Source organism: Antedon mediterranea, chromosome 10 (genome assembly GCF_964355755.1).
Source record: "Antedon mediterranea chromosome 10, ecAntMedi1.1, whole genome shotgun sequence".
Taxonomy (NCBI): Eukaryota; Metazoa; Echinodermata; class Crinoidea; order Comatulida; family Antedonidae; genus Antedon; species Antedon mediterranea.
The window spans coordinates 19,454,942-19,467,963 of NC_092679.1; the positions used below are offsets into that span (position 1 = coordinate 19,454,942).

Below are 13,022 nucleotides of genomic sequence, written 5' to 3' on the forward strand. Positions count from 1 at the left end.
AATAAAAAGTCATTTGACGAATCAGAAACGACGAGAGTACAGATGATCCATCACTTGTTACTATTGCGTTTACGTCCCTCGTTACGTTACGTACGTTACGTTATGTCCTTCGTAACGTTATGTCCTTCGTTACGTTATCTCCTTCGTTACCAGGCTTTGCTGTCACATACACCAGTCTAGTTTGACAGTTGAGCTCGCGTTTTACTCGCAACAGTTGCGATGTCGATTGGCGCGTCGTGTATCATTGATCGTGTACATAAAATTACGTATCTCTGGAAATATTAAATAACATTAAAGCGTGGTTCCCACTAGCGACGCAACACAAGGACGTAACGCAACACAAGTGAATTGACCAATCACAAGCGATGGCTTAAGCGTGGTTCCCACTAGCGACGCAACGCAAGGACGTAAAGCAACGCAAGTGAATTGACCAATCACAAGCGATGGCTTATTCGCTTGTGATTGCTAACTGTCTATAACTTCGCTTGTCATTGGTTAAAACGCTTGCGTTGCGTTTACGTCTTTGCGTTACGTTATAGTGGGAGACAAGCTTTATTCGCTTGTGATTGCTAACTGTCTATAACTTCGCTTATCATTGGTTAAAATGCTTGCGTTGCGTTTACGTCCTTGCGTTACGTTCTAGTGGGAACCAAGCTTAACTAAATATAACTTATTGAGAATGTATAATATATTATATTGAATACAATATTACCGAACGTAAAACAACAGTTGAGTTCAACTTTTGTATCATGTTGGTTCATTGTGTTCAAATTTTGTATCATGTTGGTTCATTGTGTTCAAACTTTTGTTTAACTTCACATTTAATATACTTATATGTTACTTATATGTTGTATCTTTTTTTTAAGATGGTAGATGAAGATTAACCTGTTTGGTAGACGGACTAGATCGACTTGGAGACATAGTAGGCCTAAATGTAAGCTTTCAATGTTTGTAATTATGTGATTATTAGCTATTTACCAAAGAGGAATTACTGGCTGGTTTTATAGTTCGTCATACATTCGCTAAAAATATGAAATTTAGTATTATTAGTCTTTTGAATTAGCATTTTTGTTTTTGTTTCGACTGCCAGAGTTCAAAGCTAATTAAAATGGACGTTGTATGAAACTGTAAGCAGGTTATCCAGTGCTACCATAGTAGCCACAGGAAGACTTGGGCATATTTAGATAGTAATATGATAATTTTTGGGTTTCCAACTCCAGAAGTAAAAAAAAAGCAACTATACCTACCAAAACTATCGTATATCTTTTAGATATTGAACTCCTTTCTTTTATTATTATTTGTTGTTTTTTTTAATGTATTTTTGTTTCTTTTCTGATAAAATCAATAACGAAATGTACATATTGTAACACAATATAGGGCCTAAAAGACTAAACTTAAAATCCCATTTTCAAAATGGTAACAAATAAGTATGGTGCTGTAAATACATTCTTATAAGAAACATTTAAAGAACCTATGCATAATTGATCAGATGTTTGACAAAGCACAATTACGTCAGAGTAGGGCAAACATCTGACCAATTACTTTACCTGACGCAAAGCTCATTCGCATTAAACAATACATCACTATGCAAATCGCAATTGTTAGGCAAAATCGTTAAAAAAAATTGTTGAAGAGCTAAGTACATAATTATGTAAGTGTGTGGCTTGTGCGTCTAATCTCCAAAACGTTTACTTTATTAAACGGATGTTTATTTGGTTAGTTTTCTATAATTTTTATAGAAAACAAGTAATATATAACGTCAGTCAAATTATATAGAATGACAATTAAAACAATTTGGTTTTTTGCTGTCGGAAGTAGAGTAGATCACGTCTTGATTAATAGGATATGTAGAAATAAACCACTCAATAAAATTTGCGTCCTTAATTTTCTATTATTAAAATTTATCATGCGAAGGCACAACAAGATTGAAGACCGATCATCAAAGGCGGGGCTGGGTTCTGAACTGATCTGTGTCTGAGCCGAGTAAAGCATCAAACAATGTATGATTGATTGACTTGACAGAAAAACTGAACACAATAAGGAAAACTCTATTCTTTCGGCTTTCAATGAATACAACCTAAAGATTACCACGCAGTTTACACGGCGCCAACGTAATAACGTACGATTGCCTGCGTAATTGGATTACGTTGGATGCTATTGTACCCAAATCAAGTGAAAATGTCGTAACATGTATTATTTAATCCAATCAAATTCGTCCACTGCGATAACTTCAACAAAATTAGTGCCTACGTTAGCAATTAGAAAAATCTTGTTATTGGAATTTTATGCGATTCCTCTGAGACTCATTGTGTATACTCCCTGAAAGTAGTATTGGGTTTAGAACGCCTTGCTTGCTAACGTCATCGAGTTCTATACAACCGTAGGGGTTAGGTTAAGTGGCAGGCGGTAGAAAATTGGCGGGATATACGAGATTTATTTTCATCAGTACTTTATATCGGTCATTATTTATTTTCGAATTAAATATAAAAGCAGATGATTTTAGGAAACATAAAAATGAAATATTTCACAAATACTCACAGAAAAATAGTTTTATTCGTTTTTATTACTTATGCAGGTGCAAACATTTCCGTTATACGATGTTATTTTAAAGTACCACCTGTGATTAATTAGTTACACATAATTATTGTATGTTATCAATGTAAATCAAACATCAAAATGAAGTTCAAGCGAGGTTTTATTTTTATTTTCAGCAGGCGGTTCGAATATTTAATATATAAACATGATTCAGTAACTGAAAAGTAATATAAAACGGTTATAATTGCATAAATTATACTCTGCAGTTCTATGGTTTTAATTACTCTGTTTTGGTTAATTTCTTTCGACTAGACCTTTTTAGACCTGCTAGATTCTTGAAGTGTACGATTTTTAATGAACAAAATAAACACTGTCGATGTTAAAGATGTATTGTTCCCCAAAAACATGAAAAAATGAAGATTAATTAAAGACTTTGAATACGTTATGTTGTAGTTTTAATCAAGTTAATTACTTCCGTAGAAAAAAACCCGAGAAAATATAATGTTTTCACTTTTTTAAAAAATGGTTAAATTCAACCAATTTGACTATTTTTTGCTTTAAATTACAGTTTTTCAGGTAAATTCACTTGTTTTCAATCTAATTTTTGGTCAAGAAGGATAACTATTTTATGGGACATTAAAATGGCATATTTAACACACAAAAAAAATGTTCAAGAATTATTTTTTCAGAAGGACAATACATTTTTAATAAAAAGGGAAAAAAATTGTATATGAAGATATGAAAATGCAAGTTATGCTTTTTGGTTATTGAGTGTACATTTGGATCGGACAGTGTCAACAGAAATCCCATAGCATATCTTGTGAATTGAACCAATAATTCTGGTTTATAAGAACGTAACTCGTAGAGGGATAAGATATTTGAACGATAGAAGATAACTATTTGGATATAAGAAAATGCAAGTTCTGTTATTTAGATATTGAGTGTAAATATGAAAAGGCAGTGTCAACGGAAATAAATCTTATAGAATTTGTTATGAATTGAACCAAGAATTCTGGTTTGTAAGGAAGTACCCCTTATTGTAGCAACATTTGAATGGCAAATTACCTAATTTAATTGTCGATTGTGAACGATACGTAACTTTATTAAATATGTACAACTTTTAACAAGATATTAATCTCCAAAGTAAAATAGACCTTATAGATTAATACCACATTTACTACTCAGTCAACGTACCTTAAAATGTCCTTAATCCCCCACAAAATCTCCAATATTATGCTCAATTTCTAAAGATATTTTGTCTGCTTGTCTGATAGGATGGTCTGCCTCTTTACCATGAGTTGTCAATGTTCTTCCAAAGGTGTACAGAATAATCAAAATATATCATTTCTTGTCAAGATTATAACGCGCATGTCACTCTGCTGGATGTCAATACTGGTCAAATATATTTTTGTCTTCTTGATAATCAAATTAATGAATGATTTTTACGTATACATTGGTTACGTTTCAATATTGGTATACTTTTGTCTTGTGATGCTAACGAACGCGTCTGTGGCTTAACCTCACTATCCTTTACGATTGAATGCACTGTTAGATATATTTGAACTTGGGTTGTAATTTAGAGATAACTCCGTAATTAAACATGGCATTAGCTGTTAACAAGGAGTCGGTGAGGTAGCTATGAGTGGATGGACTTTGGGATCTGTACACATAGTTGTGATCACTTGATCTTTGTTTATTACTGTAATTATTAGATATTTACTTATTTAAGTCAAGTGACCGAGTGGTTAAGGCAGGGACGTAGCAATAAAACCGTAGTTCGGAGGTAGAAGAAGTCTTTTCGGATAAGGACCAGTGTACATAATGTGACTTTAAAGAATCCGGTGCATCTTTCGAAAGAGTGGGTTAACCCGGTGTAGGCCTACTGTTCCATCTCACCCACTGTCGCTGCACTGTGGTTGTCGTGGATGTAACGTTTCTCAACAGTCATATGACAATCCATGATACAATGTTTATCTATGCTTAATTCACTTAGGGGGAGGAGGTGGGGGACGAGATACATCAGACCTTACATTGAGGCTTTAAAGCTCAGGTACAGGCATGAATTTTAAATATAATATTTGGTTAATTGTACATAAATCAAATATTTGTAACAGAAATCGAGACGAAAAAACATGAATTTCCCTTAATATGGTCAAATACAAAATTTGGCAAAAATTCTTCCATAAAAAACAGAAAGACTTTTTTTCAGTAGTTAGGTAGTTAACCTAATGTAATAACATGTCTGGTGACTCCCTAGACGGTGAAAAAAGATGGTGGATATACAGTGGATAATTTTTGCTATAGCATGAAAATAAAAAGTTGAAGTTGAATAAAAATATCAGAAATGTAAAATTCAAGTTATATTACCTATATTTAGTCATCTGATAACACTTTTTACCACACCGTTTATTTTTCATAGCTTTTTAAAATGCCTCTCTATTTACAAAATTTGTGTACAAAAGAATAGAGATTTTACTGTGTAACTGATAAGAAAGTGCTTATTTTCAACAAGCTTGTGTAACACAAATAAAATCCCAAAAATTATGAAACATAGGGGAAACTATAGATCGATAATTAATGGAATGTATGATCAATAGAAATTTTTTGCCCGCACCTGGCCTTTAAAGTGCACTGAAAAGATAGATTTAAACTTTTATAGCGCATGCTTAGTTGTCGAAGATATATATAACATGACGTCACTAACATACAACACCCGTAATTTCGCTAAGAAAATAAAGCTCCGTATAAAAAGATTTACCAATGCTAAGAAATGTTGTTCAAACATTACGGATAGAAATATTGGGCGTTTCTACGAATCGGTAAATAAATAAAGTTACTAATTTTATAAAAGGGAAGTTAATATAGGATGTTAAATTATTGTTGGCCATTTGTCGTCATGCAAAGTAACTGTTTGTTTTTTTTTTACAATTATAGACGGCAAAGTATTTCGGCCTTCTCAAATAAACGTTTATATTGATCAGAGTGTGATTTAATGGCGTTTAATCGGTTCGGTTCCACAAAGTAATCTACTGATAGACGAGTAAAACATTACTACAAATTTTATAAATATAAATACAAGATCCGTGTCTGGAAAGTTACTCTCTCAGCTGTGTATTGAATGTATTACTGTTTCATAATGGACATTTACCATTTAATGCATACGAAATAAGTTGTCTTACGTTTTAAAAAACGTAAGTTATCCAGGAAGGCAAATAGCCAACACATTTCTATTATAGGTTTATGAATTGATTTTATTGCTCGACTTATATTGATTTATAACATTTCTCATGTCAACTGTTTCATTAAATGTATTTGAATTTGTACATCAAGTAGAATTGCGTATCTCCAGAGACCACTAAGATCCACTATAGGCATTTTTTTTCAATATACAAAACGTGAATGCATGTGTGGCATCAGCTTAGAAAATCTTGAAAATTATGGCAACAGAAATGTTAATTAGTAAATTATTGAATACAACATCAGGTTGTATCAACCAAAATTATTGTTATTAGGTTTTAGTAGCAAAGTTACATTAGTTTAGAAAGGTCAAAACAGTGATATAAGACAAAAAGTCATGTATTTTGAAACCACGTGTCGCTTTAAACTTGATCTTTCCTTCTCCTTTCTTTATTTTCTTACGTTGCGTCTCAGTGTGAATCAAGCTTAAGAAGAACTAACACAAAATTCATCCGCAGAAAAGATTATAACCCCTTTCAGACACACAGTCACCTCTGGCAAAACTTCTACAATCAAAAACTGTCGTTTTCTTCCCACAATTTATTTATTACTTTGTGTGATGCTTTCCTTTCCGTATATATTGAAACGAAAACGTAATGTTTTCAGTAATATAACATTCCCTTTAACTACCCACTTTTATACCGCTAGCATTACTTTATTGTTACTTTACCCATTTACCTACATTTGTTTGTCTCGTCATGTCTCCGGAACTAGAACAACTTAAATTAATTTCCTAAAACTGCTTGTTTTTCTCTTATTTGCAAATATTATAAACAAAATGAAACGGTGTACTGTAATTAAGTAAATGGGAAACAATGATTATTATGTATCGACACTACAAAGATCCTTAGGGCGTACCGCTTTGATTAAAAGGTATGGTTTTGATTTATACGTCTGAATATGCGTTCTAGTTTCTAGGTAATGGTGTTTAACAATACATTTAGATATGTTTTATACTTATAAGCTTTTGTTCCCACTAGGACGCGACACAAGGACGTAAGGACAACGAATGTACTTTGACCAATCACGACGGGTCATCCGAACTCTCGGTTGTGATTGGTCAACTCACTTGCGTTATGCTTACATCGTTGCCTTGCGTCCAAGTGTATGCAGTGACCAGGCTTTCGTGCTTTATAATTTAATGGTTTAATTTCTTCCAAACTTGTTTCTTTGAAAAGTTAGTGTTATTACTCTTGTCGTGTGTTACTAAAACATGATAAAGAAGATATACGGTCTGTTAATATGTCATTATCGGTACGACATGACAAGCCTCCCAATGATCATTAATGTCGGTGGTTTTTCTATTTGATTGTCTTCATTATTCTTTGAATCACCTACTTACCACGGGTGATGATGCACAAAATAGCTTCAAATAGAAAAGCAAAATAATGTATCGTATGGTTGTTGTACATTTTAGTGATTAATTTACGTTTCTTTGATTAACTATGTTTTAATAACATCAGTATCTTTAGAGAATGTTCAGAGTAGGGCAAACATCTGACAATATTGCCATAGCTTCCTAAAGGCAAAGCTACATTGCAGTTATCATCTTGTTGGCAGTTCCCGCTGTTCTTCTGCACTGTAAAAATAGTATTTAGATCCTAAACATATTATAGTGTGTACCCACGTTTTCCACACATTTAGCCTTGAACATGTTCAGATCTGAAATATGTTTAGGTTCTAAACACATTCTAAACATATTGTTCTACCTAACTCAACACATCAGTGATTGATTGTTAAACATGTGGAGCAATATAATGACACGTTTAGGTTTGAAACGTGTTAAATTTTTCATGTGTGGAGCATGTGTGGAACTTTTTTTCCGCCACAGTAAAATCATAATGCACCCAACGCTAAACACGTTCCTGAACATGTTGACTGCTACACATGTGGAGAAATTGAACATAATAGTGACATGTTGGAAAACAACATGTAGCTATAAACACATTTAGGTTTTAAACGCACTAAACATGTAACTACGTTTTAAAAAGCTCCACACTGTTTTTACAGTGTGAATCCAACCCTGGCCATAAGAGCAAACTCGGTAGTATAGAGGTATGAACGACAGACTAGTGATCTCGAGGACGTGGTTTTGGGGCACATTTCCTATCCTTTTTCATTCAACACTAAACATTCGCCTGACGCAGTAAGAAATTACAGTAGGCTATTCCCTCAGTCAGTATTATTTAGATTATACCAAATTGATGAACTAACTGTAATACAAATTGACGTCATATGTGTTTTATGTTGTTAACCCTTTACCAACCGTATTTATTCCAGTATCCAGGACTCTTTCCCGTGCAACGAAAAGTAGAGTAGAACCCTTCCCTTTGGGACATCCCTATTACGGAGACTAGTGACAGGAACTAGAGGTAATATATGTTTTAACATTACGGCCAATGACACCCCTTTTCAGGGGACAACTCTAATATTTTTTTTTAAATCCATATACAAAACAAAAAAAAGAAAAAATGTCAACAATTTTATTTATTTTTTTATAAAATGACAAAATAAATGGTCCATTTCGACCAAAAACCCATTGGCTTGGCAGCCAATTTGATTTGAAGTTTTTTTTTCAGGTAAATAATTTTTTTTCTATTCAATTTTTAATCAAAGTGGATAACTATTATGTAAATTTAATATGGCATATTTTAAAAAAAATTAAAAATATTTTTTTCAGTGGGATAATACATGCACATTTAAAAACTTACAGATTAACTACAATCATCACATCTTAAGGTACTTTACAAAAAGCAATCTCCCCTACCCCTCTGTGGGTCTCAACTTTATAAATAAATAATTGTTTTAATGCGGCTGATTGTAGTCTTTCAAACCAAACGGCTGATCTAAACAAAATTGCCTAATTAGGAACAAATAGCAAATGAATCATTTAAAAGATACATCACACAAAATGAGTCAAATTGCCGCTGGCAAATGTGTATTGCTAAATTAAAATATAGACGCTATATGTCTTCAAAGATTAAAAATGAAACAGAAATAGCCTGTGTAATTTGTCTAAATTAAGAAGACAAATTGATTGAAGAACAAAGCTTGTTTAATGATGTTATACATTTTGTAGGTATAGATGCGCTTAATAGCAATAAAACGAGCGGCTTAACATATGCGCATGGTACACAATAAACCAATCGATGTTCTGGTAGTGATCGTTACTACTGGTTTCTAAGTGTATATAATTATTTAATTTTTTAATGCTTTTGTAATCAATAACAAAATAAAGATCTTCTTTTATAAATCAGAACAACAAAAATTAACTTCCACAAATCAAAAATAATGATAAAGAGTACACGCCTCACGTTAGTATGTTTTCACAATCTTAAACGTTAAACGTTTCCAAAAGGGTATTATATAGTTAGTTCGATCTTAGATATAGTTATTCAAGCTTTGATTGTTAGTTTGCCTGTGATGTTGGTTGCGTTGTTTTTTATATCATTAAAAACTATTATTTTCTTTCTTAAACAAAATGTGTTTTCTTTTTTTTATTAAGCTTGGTTCCCACTAGGACGCAACACAAGGACGTAAGCGCAACGTAAGTTATTTGACCAATCACAAGCTATGGATTATTCGAACTGTCGCTTGTCGTTGGTTTACTGTGTTTACGTCCTTTCGCTGCGTCTCTATCTTCATCGTCATCGTTGTAATTTCCCACAATCATTGTGTTGATTATCACGGAACTATAGTGGGAACCAAGCTTTATTATTATGGTGGTGCACTCAAAGTGGTTTTTTAAATGTCTGTGCTTAACAGTCACAGAATACGTCATCTACTACGTGTTCAATGAGGTATTAAATACTACACTTAAATGATACAATCATTCAATATTCTGTAATTCTTAACCAGCAACCAAACACGCGTACACATTTCCATTAATATCTTTCTTTGAAACAATCCTATTTAGCGTAAAATTAAAAAATTATGACCATGAAGTTATGAAGTAAAATTAAAAATAGACTCTTAATCAATTCCGCATGGCACGTACTAAAATATACCTAATTATTATTATTATCTTAGAATAGTATTTCCACTCTATGAAAATAAATCACCAAGCAAAATGAACTGACTCATAAATGGCTTTTTATATTCTATTATAAAATCATACTATTAGGAACTAATCTAAATAAAATTGTGCTCAAAAGCATTTAAACCAAGACTAACGTGTGTACCGTATATTATTTGTAATTATTCTGTTCCCTATATTCCCTAATATACTTAAAAATGCAAGATGTAGGCCTAATTCCGAAAAATAATAAACTCCGAAAAAATGTTGATTTTCTTACGGTATCATGGCTAGTTTGTCACGACAATAATGCCGTTTATTGTCGATAGACATGATATCATACGTTGTGTTATCTTTAATGCCATTTTTAACTGTTTTATCACTTAATACTTTTATTACATTGAGTTAACAAGACCATGACGAGTCCTCAATCATTACTTATTGGCATCATTTCTAAAGGTCAAACATCAAATTGATAAGTTCATCTTAATAATCCATGGATTTTCTACGAATTACCAACAGTGGTACTAAAATGTCATTGACCTCATAATGTTATACAATTGGATCATTGTCGTTGGCGTGTGTTTATTGTATTTATTTAAAAAATACACCAAAATGTGCTTAATCTTAAAGAGGAGTTCATTTAACAGAATTCCATCGATCATCAACTCTCAACCAACTTAATGGTCGACGGACTTACAGCTACTGTCAATAAAAACATGAACTTAAACGCTCATATATCATCAATGATTTATCGCTATGTTGCATATTTAAATTTATAGCTATGTTGTATAAGCATATTTAAATTAATTCAAGTAGAATGCGGGTACCGTAACAGGTCAAGTATCGGGGATTAAAAAATGGCTTTAAAACAATATAGCGCCGCATACGAATTATGACGATCCAAAGTAAACGTTGATGGCGCTTTAGAAATCACGCCTATTACACAAACCTCAGCAAAGGATTGATAACTTTCTTAAGTTGCAACCCTCTCATAGTTACTTTCCTGATTTGATTTTATTTGATGTATCTCCACGGGTCATATGACATTATATTGTCTTCAGTATCATAGGAAAATCCCTTAATACCCTGTCACACGTGATGCCTGTATTATGTTAAGTCTAAAATTAGGAAATAAGAAGGCACCTAGGTTAGTCTTATGGCTCATGACACAGGCTGTATATTTTATGCTTTGTGACATTGTATTAAAGAATTTGCCCATAATGTGCAGTCAAATATAATGAATTGATTTGTTAGGAAAACTGATTTAAACGGGAGGAATTCGAGTTGTAAGTAAACACTGTAACTCGGTTAATTTCTTATTTAACTTGTTTTAAATATTGTAACTATGTTAACATGTTTATATTAACCTGTCTTAAAGGATTAAAATTACAACATTTTTCATACGAATGTTATTTTTCACTAGTACATATTTGAAAGCAGTGTTCAGGCCTTATCATGTTTGTCTCTCCTCTTGGCCTTACATTCTCCACACTATACACACTCTCGTACAATGAGAACGAACCAATGTTATATCAATACCACTTTCACAGCTAAACTCCAGAGTGTGTACACACCGGGGCCGCACATACAAACAATTGTTTTCCTCCTGATACATGTTCTTATTTTCATTACAACAGACAATGTAGCCTATGTAGCCATATGTTTTAATCTTATGTTATTTGTGCGCGCGTATGAAAATTTAAAACAAACATGTTTACATTTTTACTCTTTACATTGACAAATAACTTTATAAATAGCCATTTCATGAGTAAGTTTCTGTCAATAAGAATTTAATTACAGCGACTAATTGTTATCTATACAAAGGAATGGTAAAAATAACCAATCGCGTTAAATTTAATTATATTGGAAAATAATCATATTTGGACGGGGAATAGTTTACGAGATGCCTTAGCTTGTTTTGAAAGTGACGTAGGTTTGGAGCGTGGTCTATTTTGCATTACGTCCGTTTGGCTGATACTTGTTTGGTTCTTAATGAAATCAAATGTGTTTTTCGTGTATTGCTAGTACGAGAGTAATTGACTTGTAATGGTAAAACGAGAACAGCTAACGTAAATACTCGTTTACCGCTTGGCGATGTGACGTACATAATTTTGACCCGCAAGCATGAAGAAAAATCACCAATCAGCAAGAATTAAAGAGTTTTATGTTGATATAACCATAGAGGAATATACCTCCATTATATAATATAAACTATAATAAGATGATTGCGGCCGCGCGTCAGTATAATAAAATTGATAAAATCAGCGCGTACTCGATAACATCTTTACGCGTTTGTTGGCGTACAAAAAGCGACATCCGGCGCATTATTCTCGTATAGAAAGCCACCGACCCACGTAGGCATAACGCTGTTCAAATATGAGTGACTGTTAATTCGCAACGTGTATGTGTTTTTTGAGTCATAAAATACGGTACAGGAAGCTGTTTGAACGACAGGTTAATCATCGTAGTATGTACGATGCGAGAGTGGGTCGACGACGCGCCTGGCTGCGTGTAAATATTCACAACACTCATGCAATATTCATAGGAAAGTTATACGAGTATCTATTTATGTTCCTAAAAAAACATCAAAACAATTTCGAGTAATTAAGTAATACCGATGTGAATTTTAAATTTACTTTGAACTAGCGTGTGTGACATTTAAGAAGTTACCATTTCACAACAAATGGCGCCTGGCAGGCCGGCTCATTCTAACGCTTAGATGCATATTTTAGAAATAACAGAAATAAAACCGCCAACGTTTAAGTCAAAAAGCACAGTAAGTTATCCAGTGATGAATTCAAATTTCAAGTCGATGGAAATAGTGTTACAGATTTATAACTTCCTAAATAGTAAGCTAGCAGTTTGTCAATTGCACGACAAGAATGTTTAATAGTCAATTACTTAGCCAGGAGTATTTAAGAGAAGAAGAAAAGCTTCTTAAACTTAGACAAGCTCATCAAAGTTGTTTGTGATGTCTCGTCTTTGTAAATATATGTGTCTAATAACAACTCTAAACAATTAAAATCACAATTATTGTTGTTATACATTATGTCTGACGGTATAACATTGTAGTTATGCGTATTTATTTTAAACGATTTCTTTAAATAGAGAGAAGATAATTCTGCAGATTTTCAAATAGAATTCGCTGTGAATGAGCACACATAAACACATTCCACCTCAAGCCCGTAGCCAGGGGGAATTGGAAAGAACCCCCCTTTCAAACTAGAAAGAA

At 32.9% G+C, this 13,022-nt stretch overlaps 1 protein-coding gene across 4 annotated transcripts in view; it reads left to right on the forward strand.

Annotated features, from left to right (window-relative positions):
* The window catches only part of LOC140061158 (uncharacterized), a 77,531-nt gene extending 64,520 nt beyond the window's left edge, over positions 1-13,011 (forward strand). For 2 of the 4 annotated variants that reach the window (XR_011847411.1, XR_011847414.1), the window contains 2 exons: positions 867-934; positions 1,915-2,463. Coding sequence is in view for 1 of the 4 variants with exons in the window: in XM_072107632.1 (XP_071963733.1) it covers positions 867-884 (18 nt within the window). In the remaining 3 variants the exon portion in view is untranslated. Of the gene's footprint in view, positions 1-866; positions 1,800-1,914; positions 2,464-12,898 lie in introns of those variants that run through there. The other 2 variants (XR_011847412.1, XM_072107632.1) reach the window with 2 other exon arrangements.
* The last annotated feature ends 11 nt before the right edge of the window (positions 13,012-13,022 follow it).